The sequence below is a fragment of the Coloeus monedula genome (genome assembly GCF_965178545.1).
Source record: "Coloeus monedula genome assembly, chromosome: 4".
Classification (NCBI taxonomy): Eukaryota; Metazoa; Chordata; class Aves; order Passeriformes; family Corvidae; genus Coloeus; species Coloeus monedula.
Window position 1 is genome coordinate 17,465,009 of NC_138784.1, and position 27,886 is coordinate 17,492,894.

Consider the following 27,886-nt stretch of genomic DNA (forward strand, 5'->3'; position numbering starts at 1 on the left):
AGCAAAATCTGAATTAATTTTCAGGTTTGGATTTAGTTCAAGCTGCATTTATAAAATTACACTGCAAGAGTGAAGTGCATGTGTCTTAATCAGGTATTTGTACACCTGTAAGAATTACTTTCCATTCTGCAGATGAAGCTCCATGGGTACTGACTGCTTTCAAGCAAATCTTATTTTAGTGAAGGCATAAATCACCATCACCTTTATTGTACACTCCTGTGTAGTCCTTATAATAGGACTAGAATATAACAGAGTGAAAGTGTCTGTTTTTTGCTCAACTCTCCCTTTTCTTTGTCTTCTGTTGTCTTGGATACTTTTACAAATAGCTTGTAAGTCATCTCTCTCACTACCTGAAAGTGGAGCATGAGAGATTTGCCTAAAGCAACTCTCTGCCTCTCGCTAGGGAAGTCATGTCAAAAAGGAGGGGTTGTCAGTGGAAGGGAAGATGTAGACTCAAAGAAGATGGAAAGTATTGTAAAGAGGATTTAGAATTATTCAGAAGAAGGTAAACATGAATTAAATAGGGAAAGAACTTCAAAGAAAGCAAAGAAGAAAAAATTACAAGAATACAGCAAATGAATAAGAAATGGTTTGGAGTGAAAGGAAGTTCCCTAAGTGAGACTGAGTGTGAAAAAAGTGATGAATTTTGGTGTGGGGTCTAGTCCTGTATTTTTAAAGCTTTTACCATTTGTCAGCATGATGCAGCCACAACATTTAAAATTGTATGCACATCCCAGACAGAGGCTACAATTTATCCACCATTAGGTAAACCTTTCTTCAATTGCTGCTGTAAATCTTCCCTTACCCCCATGTATGAAGAATTCTTTGACAAGGATGGCACCTGTTAATTTTGTTCCTCTAGTGCACAGGTGTGGTAAACAATGTAATGTATTTTAAGCTTCTGTTGTGAATATAATTTCTCTCTGTATACATCAAGTTCTTAGCCATGTTCATTGTTTTGGGAGATTTTCAGTGGGGAAAAATGCAATAATTATTTAGGGACTCCTGGCCGTGTCTGACTAGTAGAAACACCTTGACTCAACTGTAGAAGAAAGGCAGAGTTGGGAGAGGAAATCAGTGTTAAAATAAGAGAGGATGGAGAGGAATGCTCATACTAAAATACCTTTGCAAAGACTGGCCTGCATGAAATACGCTCTTGGTTTATCCTGAGTGGGTTAAACATGAGAACAGCTGCTCTTAGCTCAGGATGCAAGAGGCTTTGTGCTACTTCAGCTGGAATGGTACCATCTCAGGGATGCTTCTGGGCATGGAAAGATCCTGGCATTTAGTTCTGATGTCTGAAGGCACAAAAGCAGGATGAGGGAAAGTGTTGTCACATACAAGCCCTGCCAGGTCAGGGGACGATCCATGGCTTTGTGGTAATTGCACCCACTGGACCTGAGGGACCTTTGCAAACAACAAGAATCAAATGGTTCCGGAACTATTCAACACAAACTTTCAGCAACTTCTGGTGTCACCTTTAAGTGACTGCATACAGGCAAAACCTTATTTAATCATCTCTTCCTCTGTTCTGATTAGTAGCATTTCTATGTCACTACTGTCAAGTCTGGCCTTATCTACTGAGAACTGGGCTGTAGAAAATTCGTGGGTTTTACTTAAAATTTTCTGCAACAGTCATTAGTAATTGGTACTTACACATCATCTTGTCAACCCCAGCTCACTAATACTGAGCTTTAAGATACAGCTTTTGCTTCTGCTCTTGTTAACCGCAATTGGGAAAAGAAGAAATCAGAATTTGGTTTAGATTTGCATGTCTATGACCATATTGGTGTATGTGAATGCAATGCAAAGAGCGAAGAATGAAGTCTCCAGCCTTTGCTGCTGAGGCACCCAGTTACTGAGGGGTTTTAATAACAGTAGGCACATCTGAAGTGGGTTTGGGCATCTGCCCCTTCGATAGATGGCAGAAATAGAGCACATCCTGTATTGTATCCTGTACAGTGTTTTTGTTTCTCATCAGTACTTATTACCAATACATTTTATCATTCTGCATTTAGCTTCCCAGAGTGGATTGGGTGGGATTTAACTTCCTCTTTTCTCACCAGCCTGCTGCCTCTTAATGGCTTTTGTGGCATCTCAACACCTGATGCACAGCGGAGGAAATTCACCCTGCTGACAAATTATTTTGACAGACAGTGACATGCAAAACACTCCCACACACGATGAGACTATAAATCAGCTTCTTTAGAGAGATCTTGCTTCTTGACTGGCATCTCACTTTCCAAAAGGGAAATGCAAGCAGCCCAGCTCTCCTCTACTCCTTGGGGCAACTTCAAGCAACAGAATGCACATGCACTTGACAAAGGAACCATCTTACTTGAATGTTAAAAAGTCAATTACCACCTATCTTGAAAGTGCTTCTGAATATTTCCATAGACAAAGGGGAAAAGCCAAGTTTTCCTCATGGAATGTAAGTTTTTATTTTGGAGTGCATTTAAAGGATAAAAAATGATGTTGTCAGAGAACAGATAGCTGGGTACCTTGGTTTTCTTTAAGTGGTTTACCTTAACAGCTATTAATCTGCTTTCCACTCTCTGGCTGATAGCCAAGACTGAAGCAGTAGAGTCTCTTTTGTCTTTTTTTTTAACAACTGTGTTCTTTTTTCCACCTTTGCTTCCATCCTTGTTTACCTACTTTTAGTCCTGCAGAATCTTCACTGAGAAGTAAAACAGCTTTACAGCAAAGAAGACAGGAATGTATCAAGAGAATAACTTCTCATAATCTTGTTTTCTTTTTGCCTGGGTAAAAGCAAATGACATTTGATAATTTAATTTTTAGGGCCTACTGCTTTCCGTGCAAGCTTTGGACATGTGGTAACTGTACCTGGCAGGAGAAGAGTAGCAAGAGTAGATCTGACAATGCCACTGTAGAATGTGCATTGTCCCTCTCTCCAGCTTTGTGGAGTGGAAACAGCAGACCTGTGGTCTCCAGTGACATTAAAGGCACTGGAAAAGGGGATGAATGGGTTTACTACGGTGATAAAGGATGATTGACAGAAAGATATATTCTTCTGGGTATACTTTAAGTACTGTTATAAATATAGGTTGAATATTCGCCAGCATGGCAGACTTACAATCCAATCAAGATCAGAAAAGTAGTGTACCTTGTAGTTTTAGATATGTGTGTCTGCATTTGTGTGTACTTCTTACTCATTTATAAGAGTTGAAGTAAGAAAAAAACCAACCACAACAACAAAACCAAACCCTAATCCTGCCAGTCCTAATTTTCTTAGCACTGCACAGGAAAAGCAAGCGTGTGTCCATGTGCTCTGTCCCTGCCATAAGGAGCTGCCATCTGCTTGGAGAGGAGATTGGTTCTTAATGTGTTCTCACTCAGTACCAAGCTGTCTTATCAAAGCCAAAACTAGCAAGCTTCAGAGCCTGGGTAAGAAACACAGTCTTGTACATGTGTTACACACACATTGGGCTACATACTGTGTTCAAGCTTTCACACTTGGACATCTCATAATATGCATTCAGACTGTGTTTATATTCCTGTTCATATCCCTACATTCTGGTTTAACAGGCTTTCAAAGAGAATAGAAATATAGTTTGGTAAAATAGCTGCTCTAAACTATCACACAGAAGCACTACTTTGCCCAAATTGACTGTCTTAGACACAAAAAAGCCAAACCTTTCCATAATTCTTCAAATTCTTCATGTTTGTATTTCTACTGTGGCTGAAAACTGGGAAATGTCAAAAATACCATGCAACAAAAAGCTAAAGACAAAGGATAGTTGTGTGAAAATAGGTCATCTTTTGAGGTTTGCAATGGAATATTTTAGACCTGCAAAGTTTAGTGTTTGGGTGAGGCTGGGAATGACATTCTGACGTGAGCATTCACTTAACTCATGGAACAAAAAGTGAGATTTTTTCACTGGGGCTGCTTGGAGAGTTCATTGCTTCCCAAGTTGTGTGTCTTGGCATGGCTGCTCTGCAGGGAGCTGGCCTTTCCCTTCCATGTCTAGGGTGAGTGTCTGAGTCCCCTGGCTCTGGGCTTATATGTCAGGGTGTAGGAGGTACAGTGCCTCTTTATCATGCCTGCCAAAGGACTTGGGTGAGCAGAGAAACTTCTGAAAGCTTAAAAACATTCAAATTGTCCCTGCTTGCCTGCTGCTCCTCTGCACTAGGGAAGGAGCACTAAAACCCACAGCTTTGTCTTGGTAGCTGAGACAGAGAGTGTGTTTAGCAGTGCTGGCACAGAGGTGTGTGCATGGGAGGGAAGTACACGGGAAGCAGGGCCATAACATAGAGCCTTGCTGAGGTTCCTGGCAGCACTGATGCCCATGGGCACGCAGGGACAGATGGACCTGGCTAAATTATGCCAAGAGCTGAAATCAGAGAGCCAGAGGTGGCTAGAAGCCAGTGTAACCCTGACTCCTAGATTCCTGTTTCTGTGCCAGGCATCTAAAAGTGCAGCACAAAACCAAATCTGAAATTCCCATTAGAAGTTTTGCTCTCCATTAGTCTATAGCAGGAGTCTAAATGGCTCAGCAGTTCTGCTCTGCCTAGGATCTGTGTGTTATGCATATTAACTAAGGTGATTTTTAATTTTTTAGATTATTTTTTAAAAGATGGCAGCAAAGTGAGGGTTTCTTAGTGCTTAGCACTTGTTAAAAATCAGGCCACTTATTTTTTAACATAATTGCAAGAATCTTTTTCTGAGGGATTCATGTATTTTAGGAGCAAAATGCTGTTTCTCAAAAGTGACTGTTTGCATTGTTGTAACAAACACACCATTTAGGGTAGTTTCTGGATTGTTTAGAAACTCAAAGTGGCCTAAGATTATTTGGGTAGTGCCTCAAGACACTAAGCAGCTGATGTGCTTCACCTGCATCTAGCCTGAGGGCCAAGTGGAGATGTGTCTTATGAACTAGGTTATACCTGAGGTGCTTAAAATGAGGCTGTCATGGCATTGTGCTTAGCAAAACAATTTCTTTCTCTGGGTTAAATAAAAGTTAAAGTCATAACAAAGTGACCTCAGCTTTAATCTTTTCCTGGAAAAAGTAGAAGTGCACTCATTTGTTGTTGAGGAAAAGTCAGGTGTTTTGTTACCTAATAGATATTCTTTTATTTTCATGTAGAATGCTAAGGAAGTGCATAAATGTAGCCACTTCAGCTCCTGTTCCAGGTCTTCTTGACAATCAAACAACATCCAGTCCCTTGACATTCAGTTTGCTGTTTCACTAAGGCATTGCATGGTGTGCCTAGATCTCACTTTCTTTTAGGGTTAGAGCCACATCAGCTACCGCCTTTCCTTTGCCATTTGACTCCCAAATTCATCAGCAAATTGTCAGGTAGGTCAGTGAGGATTTGGAAGATTTAATTAGAATCTGGAAATGGAAGAATAGCATTTCAAAGAAGCTGGGATAAGGCCCTCTTCAAAATAATTTTCTTGAATTCTACTGAGATATTTTGGTGCTATGTGATGATAATAAAAAGAAAGGCTAAGTATTTAAAAAAAGACAAAACAAAAAACCAAATCCAAACAAACTGTGATCATCCTACAGTGATCCTGCTGCTCATTTGGAAATCCCTTCTTTTTCAAGTAAATACCAAGCCAGCTTGCTCAGGTCATGTTTTGAGGTAGAACTATCTTATTCAAGATGAATTTATAGAACATTTCTCCATCCTTCTCCTCCTTTTTAAAAATCAACACTAGGCATGTTTGGGTTTATATCTGATTTTGTAATAAAATCTTCTATTTGCTTTTTAAGCAGCAATTCCCAGACAGCTCCTCTGGGTGTCAGTACAGCTTCAGGTATAGCTGCATTGTGGCGTTACAAGTTTTCATTAAACCATTCCACAGAGGACAGAGGAGTGGTAAGAGATAAAAAGTTAGACAGGAGTGAAAAAAGATATGTGACAATAAAAAGGGGCACTGCCATGCCTGTGACCCAGCAAGGAACACATCTGAGCTGCCCTGGTTTCCCTAAGAAGCACCAATTACATTCCTGTATGTTGGACTGCACGTGAACAACCTGATTGCTCTGCAGGTAGAGACTGAGACTGCTGGAGGAAGTTACAGAGATGCTAGAAGGAATACTGATCTTTTCCTTTAGCAGAATTAGGAAAGAATATTCTCTCTAGGTTGTTGTTGCAGACTACAGGACATGTCCAAACAGATTTCTGCAATCTAATAGATAACTTGAATGGAATGAGATTCAGGGAGCATTGCTGGCCAGCATTTTCCCATGTGTGTGAGACAGTATGGACATTGGCTGTGAGAAATATTTGAGAGGAAAGAATGACAGGAAAAATGCGGTAGTAAACCCAGAAAGCTTTGTAGAGAGATTTAAAGAATTGCAGAAAAACATGGGTTGGGAAGGACCTCTGAAGTTCATCTTATACAAATCTTCAGAACAGATCCAGCTAGATGAAGTTCAGAGCCTTTTCCAGATAAGTTTTGAATATCTGCAAAACTGGAGATTCAACAATCTCTTTACACAGCCTGCTCTTCTCTTTGATCATCCACATGGTAAAATTTTTTTCCCCTAACATCCCGTCTGAATTTCCCATGTGCCAGCTTGTGACTGTTGCTTCTCCTTTCTTCATGAAGACTCTGTCTTCTCTATACTTTCCTGTTAAGTAGTTGAAGGCAGCAATTAGATTTTTCCCAAACCTGCTCTTCTTACTGAACGAATTCAGCTTCTGTAGCCTCTCCACCTATGCCCACACCATCTCTGCAGCCCTTTCTGGAACTCAGTTCACTTTGTCAACATCTGTCTTGTTCTGAAGACTCCCAAGCACTGAGAAGAGGGTCAAAAATCACTTCCATCTACTTTATGGCTCTGCTCTAGCAAATACAGCTCAGCATGTCATCAGCCCTTGCTGTCTCAGGGAACTCTGCTAACATCAGGAACCCTTTCTGAAAAGCTGTTTTCAGCTGTTAGACAACCCAGCCTGTCTTGTTGCATGGATTTACTCCTCCTGAAGTGCAGGATTTTGAATTTGCCTTTGCTGAACTTGCTAACTTGCTGTACTTCTCCAGCCTCTGATGGTCACTCTGATCTGGGAATGTATAGGGCCAAAGTGAAAGTGTGGGGAAGGTCTCAATAGTTCTTAGACTTTTATTTTTCATCAAGTGCCACGGCAGAAAATGGTGATGCCCAGACTGAGCATTATCTGGTCAGGGACCAGGAAAGCAAGCAGTTCTGCCTTTCTACCAGTAAAATGATGCACTGTCTGCAGCTGGGGCTGCAGGGGACTCACAGTCCCAGAGGTATTGATATAAATTGCTGAATGAGAGGGTTTCCTCACCTATATTTAAAAAATACTTGATGTGCTAAAAATTTTCTTCATTTGCAATCAGGATATGTGAATAAATCCTAACAGGGGTGCCACTTTTGATTCTGAAGAGATGTACATTTAAAATGAGAAGGAATGGGTTTAATTTGACAGCTCTTCCTCTCCCCTCATCACAGGCAGCTGTTGTCAGACTGAATTAGAAAGTGTGAAGAAATACATTCCTTAAGCAGGAAAAAAGTGGAATGGTCATAAACCCCAGTAGAATTGCTGCATAGAGATTGTTATTTGGCCTTTAAATATTAAATGGCTGGTTTTAAATAGGCCTGGTGCAGATGGTTTCTGCTGCAGGTTTATTGATTAAAATAGCTGCTTTACATTAGCTCCAAGTTTGTTTCTCCAGAGGCTTTTGTCTTCATGAATAATGTACCCATTGGCTGAAATTTTGTTAGAATTCATCTCCTGGAGGCTGGCTGTATCTCTAGGTTCCGAAGTCTCAGTTGACTAGGCTCAAAATTGTGACAGTCCCTGCACTTCCCTCCTTAGAAATGAATATTCCTTCTTCCACCCGTCTAGTGCTGAACAAATCTAGTGCTTGCATATTGGAGAGTGCACTTGGAAATGGTCTATTTGGCTGTTTGAGAGAGGCTTGTATGATACTGAAGGTTGCCTTGGCTATATTGAGGATTAGATTTTTGCAGCAGTTCATCCAAACCCTGTGAGTGGAAAAATTCCAGTGAGCTTTGGAGTAGACTGTGAACTTGGAGGCCTGTCATGGTTTCATGTGGGCAGGTCTCATGCCTTCAATATTGTAAGTACTCCAATTTGCTGGATGCATCTAGTGCATCTATGATCAGGCTTTTTTTACACCATTTTTATGGCCTTTTTATGCATTTCTAAATATGTGTACCTTGATTTCTGGAAGATGCTTGTGGATTTTCTGTTAAGCCTAAAGGTTATTGCTTTGCTTGCGTAAGGAGTGGTGGAACAGACATTGCACAGCTTCCCCTTGCAGGCTGAGGCTTGCAAATTCTGTTATCCCTCTGAGCTGAGTTTGCCACTCTGCAACAGGAGAACACTGCTGCTGGACCTATAAGAAAGGAGGGCTATGAACAGCATGGAAAGCAGAGCTGATAAGACCTTTCTTGATAACACGCTTCTCCTCCTCCTCCCTTCTGATCCTCTTCCCTATCACAGAAATATTTGTCTTTCCTTTAACTATCTGCTACAACAATAGCTGTCTGTAAAACCAGAGCAGGAGGAAAGTCAGATTAAAGCATTTGGTGAAAATATGTGAAATCAGGCTCCCCTGTCTCATTTATGCTTGGGAAAATAAATATCATTGTTAGTAGAAGAGCTAATTGAATCTTGTGACTCTGGAAATGTAGCCAGTCACAGACAATCTGGCATGCCTTTATTCTCTTGGGGAGATGGTTGTGCTTTCTTTCTACAAGTTAATTTTACACCAAGATAAAACCAGAAGAAAAACCCAGTTGATATGTGTGTGTATGTATATATATGTAACGAAAAAAGTTATTCCATTCTGAAATGGCCAAGAACAGGATATTGCAGTGCCTGAATCTTTTCCTGAAGATTCTTTCTGTTTTGTTTAACCAAATGAAAATCTCTTCAAGATGTCATTTGGCGAAGTGTTTTGACCCAGGTGAGACCACAGATCTTGACAGTTTATTAGTTTTCCTGAAGTATCTCTGACTTGTGTCTAATTTTTTTTAAGGCATGGAGGCTGTGAAGATGATAACTTGCTTCTTTATGACAGTAAAACACATAGCAAAGATCATACTGGGAGGGTAGCTGACAGGCACTAGACAGATGGTTCCTGTGTGGATGTTAGCAGATGAGAATCCTCCCTTCTTGGGACACCTGTCTGGTGACCAGTGCTGCCACAACATATCTCTCACACTTCTTACAGACCTGAGAGAAAGATGTGTGACCGGAAATATGAGCATCTACTGGATTATTTCCTGTCAGGAATGCCCCCTGTGGCTGTGGAGTGAGTGTGTGTGGCTGAGAGCAGGTCATTAGGCTTTCTCTCTTTCCTCCCTTAGAGCCTGTCAAAGGCATGGGGTGGACAAGTCAGTGCACAAAATGCCCAACACTGTTTAGTGTGGAGGTTTCTGCAGTCTCACTTCCTTCCACCATAGCTACAAGCAAGACTCCCCTTGGTGTAGTTAGGACAGGACTTGAGCAGTTAGGAAAGCCTCCCCCTTGCTAAAATTGCATGGCCTGGAATTGTAGGAGGATGCTGAAAGTCCTCTCTACTCTTTGCCAAAATACTTCATGTCAGTAGTGGAACAAAGAAAGCCCAGTTTATTGCGGCTGCTCCTTTGGTATCTCCAATGGTGGAAGCTCTCGTTGAGGCTTTTCCTGTGGCTGGGATATTCAAACCCTTTCTTTGTGCCTTTGCTACTACATCAGAAAAGTTAAGCTTATGTTATTGTTTTTCCTTGTGAAAGCAGGAATTGACTCTCTAACTCCTCTGTTAACAACACATGAAGTGAGCCAACAAGCTCAGAGTTTATCAGGGTGAGACAGAGAGGTGCATATATACACATCAAGATACTAATATAAACCTGATGAAACTGATATAAATAAGGTTATATAAACCTTATTTTCTCAGGATATCAGGCTACACAGTTACCTGATGGATCCTTTCAAATAAAAACACTCATAGTAGCATCAGTAGTAATGTTAAATTTCTTACAGGCACTGTATTCAAGACATACAACAAAACAAAAAGACAGTAATATTTTAAAAAATAGGTATTAATTTTAGGCACACAAAATATGCATAAACATGTTTTTCATCCTTTCCTTCAATCAATGCTTTAATTGAGAAGGCATTGGTATTGTAATAGTGTCTCTTCTGTTGTTGATGCTTTAAGGAACTAATGACATCTGTTTTCCCAAGCATAAAGAAGCGCCAAATTGTAGGATAATCTGTAATGTTTATTTTATTGTTTCAAATAAAGAACTGAAAGGTGATGAGACTGGGCAATTAAGAAACAAAACAAAGGAATAAGCTCTGCTGATGCAGTGGAATACTGCATTAGCAATGCGGGGGCAGTCAGGATACGTGAGCTAAGGAACCTGGCATGACACTTGCGTGTGAAAATATTTTCAAGTATGTAAAATTTGCACCACTTTTTATGATCCATTCTGCACTGTTTAACCTTGTAGGAAATACAGTGTGTTGAATTTTGATCTTCAGAAAGGTTTCTGTTAGGAGTTAAGGACAAAAGTCTGTAACTAACCGATCAAAGCAGCAGGACAGTTCTAGTGTTGCCTGCTAAATCCTCTGGGTTACCTGCATTCCTGTTGTATTTCCACACACATGGCTGAATGGTCAGGGCAGAGCTGGTCTGGCTGGCAGCAGAGCAGGATACATGCTTAGGATGTACAGCAGCAATCAGAGCCTTTAATGGGAGTAGAGGATTAATTAATTCTGATCCATACAGACACATTGGCTTCTTGTGCAGTCAGAATCCTAATTAGGCAATCAAATTTTTTCCTTTCACAGTGACCATTGCTCCAGCTGTGCTCTAACTCTTTCTTCTCTTTATTTGCAAATCTCTCTCTTTTTTTACAGCAAAAGAAAAATTACATACTTTGGCAGGAAAGCTTCCTTCTTTTCTTTCAATTTTTCCTGTTTGCATCTACATATTTGCATATCTACTTCTGTTGTTCTATATTCCCTCAACCTTCATTTTCAAACTCTTGTTATGAAATGAGATCATGGCTCCTTCCTCAGCTCCTTTATTCCTCTAACCCAGGGTTCCTTCCCTTCTTTTCCCCCCTCCAGCCCTCAGCCCCTGCTGACTCAGTTAAATATACAAGTGCTCTTTTCCCCTTTGTTCCTTCTTTTCCCTTCACCCCTCTGTGGCTGCTTTTCTTATGTTGGCTTTGATCTGTTTGCTGGCAACACTAACATTTTTAAATCTTTTCTAATTTGTTATTTTTGTACATTTTTTTGAAATTATATATCTTGGAAAGGAAACATGGGTTGCCCCATTCACTGCAGGGACAAACTCATTGTTACTTGGGTGGGAAGACTGTATATGCAATTGAAATCTGCGCTGGGAAGTGCTGAGGAATGGCCCAGTCCACTGGACTGTGTGCTGTCAGTCTGGTCTAAATAATGAAGGTACACCTCAGATTCAGCTGTACAGTTAGCCTCAGTTTTGCTAAGCCACACTTCTGCATAAAAGGGAAAAATGGAGGGCCAGTACTTCAGTGTCTTTATGTTCCTTTGTTCTGGGTGGTGACCAAAACCATAAGGAGTGTGATCCTTAGTGATGGGAACTGGACACAAATCCCTGGAATCACTGAGGTTCTTCTCTTTATCAACAGGGACACTGAGAGGTCACCTGTGTTTTATAACCCTTCACTCTCTTGGGGTATTATCAGAGTCTTAACCCACTGGTTAGGGTATCCTGTAACTCTTGTGTTGCTGCTGGTATGTTGCCTTTTTCTGTACCTACATCTGTCCAGATGGGTTTTTTTTTTTTGATCTGTTGTATTACTTCTGTGAAGATGGTGTGAATTGTTATTAATTACAACTACTGTTTTATGCTAACCACTACACTGACTTATGGCAAAAAAAATGGCCACTGTAATGACTCTTGAGTTCCTGCCAAGATGTAATTTCCTTGACCACCTCTAGTTGTGAGGTTTTCTCCTGGCAGTGACAGTATCAGATGAGTTTCTGCCAAGTATCTACAGACAGTCTTGGCATCAATCCTCATGAACATGGCTCCATATGGTCACTCTGGCCTGCAGAACCTGCTGCTAGATGGCCTGTTCGGCTCTATTTCTTTTTTCTTTCTTTTTTTTTTCTTTTTTTTTTTTGTCAGGTGCCTTTCAGTCCTCTCTTCTAAGGAATAAGGAAAAAAACTTCAAATTACTCCATATCCCATTCCCTACACTGAGACTGAACTTTATTTGTGATCTTTTTTTACCAAAGATTGACTGCATTTTGTTTTATTCCAGGTCACCGGTTTCTTCAGAAGATCAAGGTAAGATCTGTTTTATAGATACTAACAGCATATTAAAAATGAGACCAAAGACTAGCGAGTAAGCTCTGTTTTAACCCAGTTGTGGTGGAGAAAAATGTTTTTATAAAAATGAAACTTTGATGTTGATGAAACTGTGTTCACCCTTGACATTAAGTGCTTGATCATTTAGTTAGTTTAATTGGGACTGACATAAGTTGAGTCATTTGTAAAATGAATCTTGCTTAATCAAATGGAACTATTGCAAGAGTTTACAGTTTATTCATCCAACTGTATAGAGCTTCACCCATGGAAAATTGTGTGGCTGAAAGGATCATGCATGTTTTTTGTAAAGATGAGAACATCTTTCATGACTCTCACAGTACAGCATCTTTATTTCTGAGAGGTGAGTGTATTGTGCCTTAAAAGCTTCAACACACATTATCTTGGGTTACCAATAGAGTCATTTTGGTAGGACAGTATGGAATTTAGTGCAGCTAGGCTCTTCTACGTGGAAAAGTCTCATGGCTTGAGTAGCAGGACTTGCAGGTTATGCCAACATGGTTGCTCTGAAGGAGACTTGAAGGATCTGATCTTTCCCTATGGACTAAAGAGGGAGTTTGTGGTGACCAGGTGCTTAATAACGTGGTAAACTAAAGTCCATCTTAAATTTAATCACACTGCGAAGGGGTGGTAATTGCACTGCCAGAGTTGCATAAGGAATGAGGAACAAAAAAAAAGGGAGACTGACTGAGAGGAGGAAGTCCATCATGTGGCTCAGAACTGGGAATACTATTTTGGTCCAAAAGAGAAATATCTATTTTCTTCTGGCATCCAGTTTGTATGCAGTCACACAGTCAGCAAATTTTCTGGCCAATACCGTAAGTATTACTTAAGAAAGGTCCACATGGGAATAGTAAGGACTGTTGCAAATGGAGCTGTAAGTGGGTCTGAGTCTGGAAGTGTGTCACTGAACTATGTTCACTGGGAGTGTGGAGTGACGAGTTAGGTATCAACCTACATTGTCTTTGGCTCCAGCCAAGAGCTTTTTAGTCTAGTATAGTGGATGTCAAATGTATTGTCATCAACAAATTCTCTTCCATCTCCTTGACAAGTCCTTTCTCAGTAAAGAAAGTTGTAAAGAAAGCCATAAAAATGGACAGACACGCAAGACCAAAGATCTATCTGGCCTATCTAGTCCATTCCTGGTGTCTGGCAGCAGCGGATCCCATGACAAATAAAAGTATGAGACTGGCAGAAGCATACAGGTTTAATTTCCTGGTGCACCCTATTAGATTTTTGTGATTTACAGCTCATTGATTTTGTGAACCAGATGGAGTTTTCCTGTTTAATAGTTCCTCTGCTTTTTACCATGACTGCAGCTTCCAGCATGCACTACAGGACACTTGTGAGAAGTTAACAGTATACCTCATGTCTCCATCTCTGAGAAGAGATTTGAAATCATTAGGGTCTAATATACTATTTCAGGACCTGGATTCAAGCTGCATCTCAGTGCATAAACTTGTTAGTGATAGACTGCTCTTGCTTTTTCATTTCCCTTGCATTTATTCTATTGCTTTATCTTCATCTATTAATGGAGCAACAGACGGTGTGTATGCATTTCCTTGTGTATCTTTAAAGGTTTGTATTTCATGCTGTCAGAATGCTTTCCTTCTTTCAACTATTTTTATACTATTCTAGTTTTTCACAAAAACTTCCTGTTTGCCATCTACCATCTGCTGCCACGGTTTGGCTTTTCAGGTTTGATCAACATCTCTGAATAGCCTCTTCTTCCTTGCTTCCCTTTCTCTCACAAGCAAGCTCTTCTGAAATGCAGAGTGAAAGGCCTTGACCAATTAGTGACATGATAGTGCCAGTTATTAGAAGTTTCGTGACCATGGAGTATCCAGCTAGGTTTGTCATCCATGTAAATAAGTAGGAGCTTCTCTCAAGCACAAAAGATTTCCCATTCCCCAGTGACTTTTCAGAAAGAGGGGTCCAGTACTTGGATTTCCTCTATCCCACCATGCCAGCTACAGAATATGGTAAATGGGCACTGTACTAAGAAGAAAATGTGATAAAAGTGCTGCAGCATAAGCTCTTTAGAGCCTAGAAGGTTCTCAGTCCGCTGAGACTGCATGTGTGGAGGCATCTCAAATTAGCCTTAGATCTCAAATCCCTTATCTAAACAAAAAAGAGAGGCTCCAGGAGAGAGCTGAAAACTTATCTCTGAATTTTATAGTGTTTATGCAGATGTCTCCTGGCATATTGTTCTTGGAGTATGTATCTTGGAATCAGTTTTGAGACTTACATGTTCATTAATAGTCAGTACTCAACTGCGTACCTATTCAATATGTTAAACACTCTTTTTTTTTTTAGTAAGGTAATAATGCTTTGGGCTACACAGTGAGGAAAGATCCAACTGTAGAATACTGTACCTACATTCTGTCCTGCATTACAGCTGCTCTTCCCTATTATGGACACCATTCTAGTGCTGATTTTCTGATGTGATAGTTGATCATTACTGAGAAAAAGCTCTTCCTCTGTTGTGTTGAATCTTTTGTTTTAACCTCCCACTTGATTCCTGATCTTTTTGTCTGCTTTAATATTCAGTCATCACTTTTTCTTCTACTATTTCTCTGTGGGTTTTTTTTAATCATCCTCTTCTTGCTTTTTAAACGACTCTTTCCCATGGACCACAAGGTTGCATTCTGCATAGATTTTTGCGTTGTGCTCCTCACCTTGGTTTCTGAATGTCCTGCTTCTCCTCCAGTGTGGACTGACTGCTTTGAGCACTGGTTGCAAACAGTAGCTGTAGCATCTGTAGTGTTCTAACAGACTTGTACCAGAATTAGCATCTAATGTGAGTGGCACTTCCATTAATCCCTGACGGGACAATGCATTATGCTGCCTTGACAAGTGGGTGAAGATAAAGCACCATCTGTCTCAGACTGGGCATCTATTGAACAATTGCAACTGCACACAATGCTCCTTGTTGTGGACACATGTTAAAGGCACCTTTATCAGTTACAAAACAGAGCCATTTTAATTGGCACAGAAAGGGAAAGAGCACTGCTTGAAAATCCCAGACTTCAAAAGAAAAAATACCCAAAGCCTCTTTGAGATTTTAAAAGGTTGGTGTCTTTGTTCTTGGTACAGATAGTTAGGAAATAGATAACTAAAGAGTGAAGTCCATCTTTTTCTTTTTTCTTTTTTTTTTTTTTTTTTTTTGGGATTAACAGAAGGAGTAGACAAAACCCCTAACCCTCAAATGCTCTAACTGATTGACAAAATGATACAAGCCAAGTAAATCCTAAAGCATACTAGTTTAGACAGGGCAGTGATGACTCTGAAGAATGACCTTTTTGGTGAGGTAGGCCCTAGTGCAGTTACCTGCCCTGCAGCCTTGGAAGTCAATGGTCTTCTTTGGGTGTTGGGGTTAAATGAGACTCAACAACGGGAGAGTGTCAGGCCCACAGAAGTCTTGGTGGATGTGATGAGGGACGGCCAGGCAAGTCATCTCTTAGGGAAGGTACCACCAGCTGTACTTTCACTGCATAAAAAGTTCTGGTCATATGCTCAGGGTCTGACATTGCTGGAGGTTATTGTACCCCTTTTTTCTGGAACAGGTAGGGTACTGTGATGGGAATGCAGATTTCTAATACATTGCATTGCCACTACACAGTCATTGTCTGGTTATCATTAGGTGAATAGTTGAGGTTTACCAAACTCTTCCTTCACCCAGCACCCTTCAGAGCTGCACTGTACTTTGTGGGCACACAGGCTCATGCCCTGCTCCCTCCTATTTACAGCCACCCTGCAGAAATCTGCATTAAAAAAATCATATATTTAGCTTCATCTGGCCAAAGTTGGGTTCTCTCTACTGTTCTTTGTTTACCTTGTGTGTTTGAGGTGGTTCTTCATCATCATGTGAGCAGTTGAGGGAAATGGCCTTAAAAAGAGTACAACGAGTTCTATTTCCATTTCAAGTAGTCTGAAAAAACCCCAGCAAACTCTTGCATGTTGCTATTAATGGTGTGGGGATATTGACATGTTATTCATGTCATGGCAACTTGAAGCTGATGCTGTTCAATATTGTGTGTCTAACTTGAAACAGAGGAAACTTGCCTTTGATGGATTTACTCAGTTTTAAGTAGCTGTACTAATGCACTTCAAGTAGCAGTCAACCAGAGCTTAATCCTTATGCATCTGAGTTGCATTCTGAATGGGAAACAGGAGGTTTCAAATATTTATGCCACTGCTCTCTTACTCATTTCTCTATAAACTAATGAAACTGGGCTTTTTGCCTTGTTTTCTTCCAGCAGACATGTTTTTGCTGCGTAAGCATAATTTCTGTAATTTGAGGTTAGTGGTTTTGGTGGGTTTTTTGTGTGATGGATTCAAAATTCATGAGGGAATAGGGGACAACTGAGAAATTAATAAAAAAGGGAGATATATTCAATGGAGCGATTTTGAAGATGGTTAGTTATTACAAAGTAATAATATTATGCAAGGGATTAAGATAAAGGATGGGTTTTCTGCTTGAAAAGACGAATAGCGACACTCAAAGGTCTTTCAGATCCTTCCAGATGCTGGCTCCATGTCATGGAATCACTCCATGACTTGGAGTCATCCAGCCTGGATATCCTACACCTCGGAGGAATTTGTGTAGAGCCAGGAGTGCATTAGAAGTGAAGTGAGTTTATAATGGTGACTTCTACATTAGTCTCTATTAGGAAAAAAGTTTCCACAGGGATTGCTTGGCATGGGTGCAAACTGGAAGTTTTAGGTGGGACATGTAATTCTGTCTCTGGATATCCCTCTGCAAAGAGAGAGCTGCTATCAGAATTGTAAGGAAGGGATGGATCAAGTGTGTGCATGGAAGGCAGTGGTGGCTCCATGCCATACAGGAAAATGCTTTGCTATGCAGTATCCACTCCTGCCTTGGAGGCAGAATGTCCTGTACACTGTGGTATTTACTCTGGTGCCGTCTGCTCCACTAAAGAGAAGAAATCTAAACACATGCAAGGAGGAAGAGGGTTGCAGGAGTCCCAGAAAATAGCACAAGAAGCAATAACACTTCTGGAACCTCCAATAGATGAGATTTCCTGTTGCACATGGTGGCCCTTGGAAACTCAGACTTCACCCTCTCAGCCTCCTTTCTTCATTCTGGAGCCACTCTCCACTAATCTGGATAGTCAGAGTCTGCAAAGGGATGTTCTCCTCTAGAGTTTTGAAGCAATCTGCCGTACTGATTAATAGGATGAGCAGGGTGCTGCAGATGAATCCAACCATCTCAGTGCTGGTAGAATTAAAAAAATAAAGATAAAAAATGAATGGCTATTTTGTACACCAGATGCTTTCGAAAGATAGAGAGGGGATGCTGTGCTCTTCATGGTGATGTTGCAGCTGTTTACCCAGCAACAAACTGAGATGTCTTGCAATGCTTCCTCTGTACAAATTAAAGAGTGTATGGGAGGGGTTGGAGGGGGGGCTCCCGACTACAGGTATTTATTTTGATTAATTAGCCCCTGTGGGAAGAAAGCCCTCCTGGATAGTGTTTTGAAAGTGACTGTGCCCAGCTGAGCCAATGATGCCTTGGGGATCTGCTCTGGGTTTGTTCATTTCCTTCTCAGATCAGCAGAGGCTGGTATTGATGCAGACCCAGGGTACCCCTGTGTTATGATCCAGTTTCAAGGTTCTTAGAAATGTCTCTGCCCGAATTAAGGTGCAAACAAGATCATATGCCAGTGAGAATAGTAAGGGTTTTATTTGATGGTCAATATGAGAGAGAGAGAGAGAAAGAAAGAAGTAGAAAACAGGTGGGGGAGGTGGACAGAAAGAGTGACAGGGACAGAATAAGGAAATTATCACCACTCCGTGCATCCCAACGATGTTTGTTGATCCTCCCCAGCTGGTCTCTCGGTGGTGAAGGTCCCCCAGAAGGCACAGAGTCCCATGGGTGTACATGCTCAGGCTGGGTGGGCATGTCCAGCCATGTCCCCCTGGGGTGGGGTCAGTCTCTCACAGCAGACTCTGGGTCTGTTGCACCACGTGCAGCCCTGTGGGGCCGAGCCTCTCACGGGAAAGTCCCGTGGATGTGCCCTGTGGGGATGGGGGTTCCACAGCTGGGCCAGTTTGTGTAATTGGAGGATGGGTGCTCACTGCCTCTCACCAGAGGCTGCACCATGCACCCAAAACCTCCTCCTCCCCCCTTGGCTGGGGAGAGTCTGTGTAAACCTGGCTTCTGTGAGCTGTGCTCTCACCCCAAACTCAGTTGGAGGCTTTGGCCTATTGTGGATGCATACCTTTCCCTCAGCCTGAGGTGATTGAACATTCCTTTTATCTAATCAGCAGTTCGACTTAGAGTCCAAAGTTCTTCAAGGAGGTTTCTGTGGCTGCAGCTTCTTTAAAACTTTATATCAATGTTTGAGGCATGAACTGTTTCAGCCTCTGACACCCTGGCAAGAGAAAGCACTCTGTGAAAGCACATGTCTAGGGCTGAGGGAGGTCCTTTCTGGACAAAACCCTTAAAAGGTGCCTACACCCCACCTCTTATCATATCCAAGCAGCCTGAGGGGTCAGTAGACAGCTGAGAGGGAGATGTCTGGCAGATGTGGGCATCTGAATCAGTAATAGATAAAGCAGAAAAACATTTATTTCAAGATGGCCACTGCCATTATCCTTTTTCCCCTCTGGAGGAAGTACGAGCAAGGAATATGTTGTCTCAATCTGAGCACTTGTTTTCAAGCAGAAGCTCTGGGTAACCCTGCAACCTACTTTGCTTCTTGGCTTTTTTCTGATGGGATTGTTCATGGTCAGATAAGAGTGGCGATCACTTTACCCACTGAAGAACCTGCATAGAAAAAATATTCTCGAACTGACTTTTGGATGATTTAGTCTTCCTGTGAAGTGCCAGCTTGTTGAGGAAGAGTAACTTAGCTATTGCCAGGCAAAGGCACTGCAGCCAGTGTTACAGTGGCAAAAACCTTAAGGGAGTGTGCTAAGAGTGCCTGTGATGGGAATGATCTACAAAGTCGGGGAAGAGGGAGGAACAGTGTGGCCCACAATGCTTCTTTTTTGCTGTCCTACTTATTTTTAAATTAAAAGTAAACCACTGCTTAACTATTTTACCTAGAATTCTCCTTCTGCCAAGGTAGTGCCACTCTATTGATAAAATTGCTGCATTAGTCAGCCAAAGTCTTCCCTGCCTTGTGTTCTCACCTCATCAGAGACATTTTCTTCCACTGCATCACTCCTGAGAATGACATTAATTGATGTCTTGGCTGAAAAATAAAAATGGTGGAAGGGAAAACGAAGGCAAAAAAGAGATGATGTGAGCCAGATGGTGCTTAGTTTATCTGTGACGGTTCTTTGGGGTTCTGAACTATTTACAAAGGCAGTCCTTTTTTTTTTCTTACAATCCTTTCCTTTTGTAAGTCTGAGTTAAACGATCTTGTAGCAAAAGTTCAATACTAGGGTCTGAATACTTCTACTCCTAACTATCAACTACACTCTCAGCTCTGCACTAGTGCCACATAAACAATTCAGGTTGGACTCTAATTGGCATCAAAGTAGCTTTAAACTGAGTCTGAGTGAAAATGGGGCTTTAAAGGCAGCTTGAGTGTAATTTACATCTGCTTGAAAGCCTCTTTATCCTTCCAGAGTTGTATGAAGGGACTTCTGTGTAAGTGAGAATTTAGCCTTTCTTTCCCTTCAGTATGCATGTGTGGCTAATTTTACTTTTTTCCCCCTCCTTCTCTCCTACCAGTGTTTTGGTGCTGTTGTTTGAATTTAAAATTCTTAAAACGTAAACGCTCATAATGTAAATTTATAGCCACCTGAGTAATGATTGATTTTTTTACACGTTAATATTTTTTCTTATTCACAAGTTAGGCCAACAGGTGCAATCAAAACTGTGTCAGTTCTCCAAATCTGCACGGGATGCAGTGCTTTCTGTAACTAAAGGACAACCCTCAAATATTTAGAAGGGTTTTCTACCTCCTTTGTGCAATCCTAGAAATAGATGTTATTGAGGCATGACTTATTCAGAGGGCCAGCAGACTTCAAAAGTGTCTCTCTCAAACCACAAGAGAATGTGTGCTTATGCACGTTTTCCTGTACAGATGAAATAGTTCAAGATACTGTGTGAAGGCCTTTGCAATATCCCTCTTGTTGAACAGCCATCAGATGTGTGTGTCTGGCTGCTGCTCAGCTGATGTGCTTCTGAGCTCTTGGTTGCAGCACGTTGCTGCCCTGTCAGTTTTCTTGGTCTCTTGGGAGCACTTTGAGCTCTCAGGCTCTTTATTCATTTGTCTTTCATGGAAATAGTGCCTGCAGCAGAGCTGTTGTGAGTTACCTAGACTGGTGCCATTGCCTTCAGGTTCCATAAGAAGCCCAAGACTTTTACGAATCTGAAAGCCTGTGGAGAACCCTTGTTTAACACCTGTTTGTTTAGGGCAGTGGCAGCAAACAGATACATTTTGGAAAAAAATTAAAAATTAATGAGTCTTTGCTTTATTTAGCACAAGAGATACTATGATCTAGGCAGGAAACCTCTAAACTGCATGTATTTTTTGTTGTCATATTTCCACCATGCTTCTTATGCAGTCTTTGGGCTGAGGTAGAAATCCTCTAGCAAGTTCAGGAACCTTTTTCCATTCCCATACAGCTGCTTCAAGTGTAGACCACCAGATGCTTTCTTATGGTTGATTTTGGATTAGAAAGATATGACATAGGGATAGACTTCCTAAAATGGCTAATGAGAGACTTTTGCTTCTTTAGAAGTTAAAATTACATTTATAATTTTCAGGCTTACAGGCAATCAACTTCCTCATCAAAATGCCCCTTGTTTAGTTATAATGCAGCCTCTTCCTGAGCACTGAAACCTGTGGCTGATTCTCATGGTCTGTTAACTGTCTGTTGCTGAAGATGTTTCATTTTCATTGCTCAGCACCAAACTTTAAAAACTGTGCAAGAATATTCTTCTGTCAGATTCCTCCTCAGTACATGGGCTGTGTTTGCCAGATGCTCTCATGAAAAAGGACATTTTGTTCAGCCTGAAGAAGAGACGAGGCTCCAGGGAGACCTTATTGTGACACTTCAGTACTTGGAAGGGGTTTACAAAACAGGTGGGGACGGATGTTTTAGCAGGGCCTGTTGTGCTAGGACAAAGGCTAGTGGCTTTAAACTAAAAGAGGGTTGATATAAGAAATAAGTTCTTTTCAGTGAGGGTGGTAAAACACTGGCACAGGTTGCCCACAGAGGTGGTGGATGCCCCATCCATGGATACGTTTAAGGTCAGGTTGGATAGGGCTCTGAGCACCCTGATGTAGTTGAATATGTCCCTCCTTATTGCAGGGTGGTTGGACTAGGTATACTTTAAATGTCCTTTCCAACTTGAACAATTCTATGATTCTGTGATTTTTTTCTTCTTTCCTGAACACATCTTACTCTATGCACAAGTATAAGAAAAAAGTCAGTCCTTAAAGGTATGTGATAGAACCAAATACTCTTGTCCTTTTCTTGGCTTAAGGAGTGCACTGTTAAAATAATAAGCTCCAAAGAGGGTGAGTATCCCATAATAGGGGCTTGATGCAGCTTTTTGCCCAAGCAGTTAGCTTATATTTGGGGAATTTTGTCTCATTCTATCAGGAGAAAAATTTGGTTCTAACCAGTCAGACAACTGTTTGATGTAAAGCATTTTTTCAGTGAATACAGAAGAAGTGATTTAACCATTTATTTCTGGATTTTTTGGGGTTTTTCTGCCAGCAACTATAATATCCCTTAACCTGCAAGGCTTAATTTCTGTTTAATTTTTTCATAGTCTTCAGTAGTCACTTCCACTACTTGCAGGTGCATAAAATATGTGAAGAAGAATTTAATTGCTCCTTTCACTCAGCTTATCATCAAAGGAAAATATTTAAGCATCATCAGCTTTGGTGAGACTTGAGATTGTCTGTAGATCAAAGACCTGTGAGCTCACAGTCATTCCAACAAAGTGTTATTAATTTTGTAATTTAACTTCTCAGTTATGTAGACAGTTTGGCATGTGTATGTTATAGGTGGTTTCAGGTTTTTTTCTGTAACTTTAAAAGCAGATAAAATGTTGGAAAGAGGTAAAGTTTTTGTAAAAGCTCAAGTGCAGAGATTTGCAACTGCTCTTCATGGAACCCTAAAATTGTTCTATGGGACTGGCAGGCCTCTCAGAAATACCAAGTGAATTCACTGCTCTGTATCTTAGGTGCCTGTTTCTCATAGTCCTCTCAGAAGGGAAGTAATCCACGAACCAAATCCCTGTGGTGCCCCCCACCCCTTTTATCTGCAGGTCAAGGCTGGAGATCATAGCTAGAGTAGAAAAAAGTCAGTTCTGTATGGGTAAGTTATATTTCTGGGTAAGTTATATTACTGTCAGTTTGTCATAAAGCTTTTATGAGCAAATTGTTTACAGAGAAAAGAGTGCATTTCTGAATGATAATCTGTATGGACTCCAGTAATTTGAAAGCCCAGCTTTTTGAGTGATTGATATAGAAGTTATTATTGATTTCTGTAAAAGTAGTGAAAAATAAACCCCAAGGGCTTCTTTTATTATCACTTCTGTAATGCTGATCTTTAATAGCTCAGAAGACTCCAACTGTGTAAAAGCACTCTTCTAATCAGGGTCAGCTTTTAACTTCTCAATGTGTAAAGCAGTAATTACTTTAAATTTCTGACTATGAATTACACAAGGTCTAAAACAGCAATAAAGGGTTGGAAATGTTCTGGAAGTTAAGGATAGTCCAAGTTTAGTAACTGTCAAAAATCTGATGAAGTCACCTTCTCCTATAGTTTCTTCTTCATTATCAGCTCTACAAGGTTTAAACAAGGCAGCATTTTTTGTGGTATTCCTTAAGAGTTCCCCTGAGCACTCTAGTAGGAGATGGTGGTGAACACTGTGATTCAAATTCTGGAAGCCCCACACCAAAGCTCTTGTATTTTTTATTATCTGCCTCCAACCAGTAAGAAGCATCCAGCACTGAAATGCTGATGGCATATCAACTCTCAGTGCTGAGTCAGTGACTTAGAAAGGGCTGGACAGATGCAGGCATTGCCTGTTAAATGAGGTTTCCACAAGGAGCTGATCACTTCAGATTATCAACTGTCATACTGTGTCTTTTGAAAGAGCTAAAGGTTTTATGAGCCTCAATTCTGCTTGAGTTTAGAGAATCACAGAATGGTTTGGGTTGGAAGAAACCTTAAAGAACACCTAGTTCCAGCTCCCCTGCCATGGGCAGGAATGCCACACCCACTAGATCAGGTTGGTCAAAGCACCCTGCTCCAACAAGGTCTTGAGTTATGGTAGCTGAATTTTGTGATAATATCCTATGTGCTTAAATATTCTCATACTCTGATTAGATGCATTGATACCCTGGTATTTTTTTAACTCATGGTAGGATGCATTATTGCAAATAATACTCTGCTCCCACACTGCATTTCATTCATAGGTTTATAATTGCCTGCATTTTAATCATGAATGTGACAACTCCTTGGTGTGGTATATATACTTTATAACATGGTTTTAAGTAATTCTGATCCCTTCAGTTACAATTTTTAGAACTTTACTGAAGAATTGCTTGTAAGTGTTGAAAACTTCAAAATTGCTGTACATTTTAATCAGCATTCCCTGTGGCTTAGTTGGTACAGAATTAGTGGGTTCAAATATGGCATTGAAAGGGTCAAATCAGGTGTGCAATCTGATTGATAAAATCTGGAGGATATTTATGCTTTACAAATAACTTTTACTCAGGTAAAAAGACACATTACCCCTGTACTGCTGACAGTGGCAGGCTGCAGAACTACCTTGTTCTTTGAGATTCTTTCCAGTGCAGACCAACTCCTCTTACTGACTCACTAATCATTATTCAACTAACTTACTAAATATCTTCCGTGTCAACCTACTTTAAGCAAGGAACTTTGTGATTCTGAGATGTTACTTACATGGGTTTACAAGAATCTTTTTCTTCATGTTCTTTCTGAAAGTGTTTTAGCAGCAAAGTTTCTGGTGTGATAGTAACCTGGCGATGAGCCCTGCGTCTGTCCTTGGTGTTAAGCTGATCAGCAGCTTTAGGATTAGGATAAAATTTTTCTGCAGGGCATACCAGGAAGGGGGTAGTTGTTTGAGGTTTTTCCTTGCTTGTGATGCTTCTGAGGATTTTCATGGCTTTTGAAGTGAGCGAGGTGATAGTGATGACTTCTGATTCTCTCCTGCTCTATTCTTCTGATGTGCTGCAGCCACTTGTTAGCCCTCACATTTATGAGACATTCTCATTCTGCCACCTGTATGGTATATGAAGAACTAAAATTTCCAATACCATGAGCATTGCCTGGTGCTAGGAGTATCACACTTTGGAAAACCTTAAAAGAAGACCTCCTGTTTTGCCCTTGTTTGGTTGTCATTCCTGGAGGTGATCAGACATGTCCTCCTGGAATCATGCCATTCTGAAGGATCCCCTCTCTGTCTTAGTTTGACTCTTAATTTAGCTGCTGCAAGTTGGAGGTCATTTTCTCTAGAGCTCCTTTAGTCTGTGGAGCACAACATGAACTGATGCAGGGAAAACCAGGTTATTATCTATGGAGAGTTATTTTCTCTTCTGACCATCCAAGCAACCCTGTGAGACCTCTCAGGCATCCTGCAGCCTCTGAAGTTACTGAGTGTGAATACTTCACCCCTTCTTTATCTGATGCCCAGTGTTTAATGACCGATTTTGCAGCACTGTTTTAATGGTGCTGGGTTCACATGCAGAGCCAGAAAGCAATTGTTATTTCATAAGTTAATTTTGTCTGGAAAACAAAAATGTTTGTTGTAACTCAGTGACATTAATGTATATTTTTAGAATATGAAATAAAACTAGTTGTTTCCAATGGGAGCAATGGATACCAAAATAGAAATTAGATGAGTGATATATGCCCTAGGAAAAGTAATGTTTTCAGCATGAGTGTGTACTAGTAGTTGTTTATCCTGTGTCTCAAGCTGCATTAGTTTGCAGCATTACCACAATTCAATTAGCAGCCTTTTCAACATGGCTTTTTTTTCTGTTGGATCATTATCCACTTGTATCTGCTCAATAATAATTTATAAGTCAGGTATGCGTGTGAGGGGGTTTGTTTTGAAGTGAGTGTTTTTTTGGTGTTTGTTTTGGTAGTCATTTTTTTTGTGTTTGCTGGCAGGCCTGGGTGGAGTTTTTGGTGGTTTTTTGTTTTGGTTGGTTGGTTGGCTTTTTGTTTTGCTTTGTTTGTTTTTGTTTTATGAAGATTATTTTCTAAGTTGGGTAGTTAGTCTTATCATCCCATCTCAAAATCCATCCAGTAGAAATCAGAAGTTGCTAGTCCCTGGCAGCTCTTCCACAGATCACCTGCATTTGTGGCTGTCCACATCCTACCAGGTAACTAGGTAACTGGTTTTGTCAAGATCCATCAGCCTGGCCAGGGACTGACACATTTGCAGGCAGTTTCAGCTGAGATCTCAGTGATGCAGCAGGGACTCTCTGCAGGGGTGTACCAGTGGAGAGGGCTGAACTTTGCTTAGGAGGCAGCCTGGGGACCGAGTGCTTCCTCAAAATATGGACAGAGAACTCCAGTCACCAGTTTTGCCAAACTGTCACCTTACACCAGCAATAAAGCTACTTGCTAAATAAATATAAAAGGTAATAAACCACTTTTATTCATAACGAGAAATGCTTTTCTTAGGAGAAATTGAGAAAATAATGACTTCATTAAAATGTTAATTAAATCAAGTAATTTTTAAGATATCTTTAAGACCTGAATGTATATTATATATGACAAAAGAGTGGCATAGTTCATTTTATGTATTACACCATCAGTGCAGTGTTGCTTAGAAGAAATAAAACAATTCTCACTTTAATGTTTCTAATTTTAAGCTAGCCTGGCATTACATGTTAACAGAACTTTTCTCCAACTTCTCAGTCTGCTCTCTCTTGTCAATGCCATCTGCTTGCTTGCTTCACCACCTCTTTAACAACCAGGTGATTTTTGCCATCTTCACCCTCCTCCTCAATATGCCCAGCAGTCCCATTTGGGTTTATGGGGTTAGTGTGCTAAGCAATATTTGTATATTTATGTAAACATGTTCCTGATTCTAAAGAACCTTGCTCCATTTCTAGCTCAACAGCTTCTAAATCTTCCTGCATCAGGACATACAGCTCTGAATTATTTTACTGTAGTCTAATCTCTTGTTATGGCAACTTGTTTTGTTGATGTGCAATGTATTCATTTATCCAATAGGTTCTACTGTAGCAAAGCACTTAATTTAAAGAGTGCAGGTAGACTTGGTGTGAAAAGAATGTAATTAGCTCAAAGCTAAGCACTTGCTTAAATGCTTTGCTGGATTTGAGGCTTAGGAAAGAGATGAAAAGATTGGTCTAATTATGTTGAATTTGTTTTAGAGCTGCTTTGTCCTAATAGCCTTATCACCAGACCAGCTTCTGGTGATGGATATTCAGCATAGAAGATTTTTCACATCTTGTCAGGCTTTTCATAGAATCATAGCTGTCTCTCCTGGTTTTTTTGAACTGTAATCTTAAGCGTGGCCTGCATAAGAAAATGCATCACTGCCTCTTAGGAAAGTGACTTCAGGGAATCCATGTCTTAAAAAATTGGATGTAGAAGGCAATGAAAAACTGGTGACTCATGTCACCAGTTCATTTGATTTTCATGTGCAAGGAGTGCAAAATATTTATACAATTCAGACTGCGGTAGATTAAAGACGTCAATGAGACCAGACTGATGAAAAAAAGAGGGAAATAGATAAAGCAAATTACATGAGTTAAATTTCTGCTCTGCTATTAATTTGGGCTGAGCAATTGTTTGAACCCTTGGGAGAAAAAAAGAAGGATATAAGCCACTGAAAATAAAAACTGAAGATTGTTCTAGTTCTTACCTGCTGGTGTTTGCCTTCTTCAGTTCCTAAAATCTATGTGTCCTCACTTTCACAGATGCCAGAGGGATTTTTACGATTTAGCTTAACTCCTGGGCACTGAAAAACTGTCCTAAATCTAAGGTTGCAAGAATTGCTGCTACTGCTTCCTGAAGACAGGACCTAGCTGGACGGGGTTTCTGCTTTTCCCACTGCTGCGTGGCCAGGGAATCAGGCATTACTGAGACCAGAAAGCCACATAGCCAGGTGTTTTCAAAGAAAGGGACACTTGTTGAGTTGCCTTTGAACATCCTTCCTCTTCTGCAGTGTTAAGCTTGGATGTCTTGTCATTTCTGAAGGCGTAACAAGCTCATCATGGAATTCCCACTGTGGTTCTCTTTCCCCCCTTGTTCCTGCTTCCGTGAGCTTTTGGCATCTTTATCAAGGATGGCACTTGAGCAAATGCTTAATTTGATTGCACTGCCTAGATGCAAAGGTAGAAATGGGCTTAGACACTCTTGAAAAAGTATGAGTTGAGGCAGGTGTTTAATGCTTTCTAAGATGCAAACCACATACGTGCTGTCTCAGAAAGACTATTCATCGTTTTTTACAATATATATCATGATAGGGAGAAGGAGGAGAAAAGAAGGAGATAGCCACATAGTGGTAGGTTTGTAACAGCTTCTCTGGGCAATAGAGAG

At 40.6% G+C, this 27,886-nt stretch overlaps 1 protein-coding gene across 3 annotated transcripts in view; it reads left to right on the forward strand.

Annotated features, from left to right (window-relative positions):
- Positions 1–27,886, forward strand: part of DGKI (diacylglycerol kinase iota) — a gene marked incomplete at both ends in the record, with an annotated part of 110,415 nt that overhangs the window by 69,688 nt on the left and 12,841 nt on the right. For all 3 annotated transcript variants that reach the window (XM_082279600.1, XM_082279599.1, XM_082279598.1), the window contains one exon: positions 12,273–12,298. In XM_082279600.1, coding sequence (XP_082135726.1) covers positions 12,273–12,298 — 26 coding nt within the window. The remainder of the gene's footprint in view (positions 1–12,272; positions 12,299–27,886) is intronic.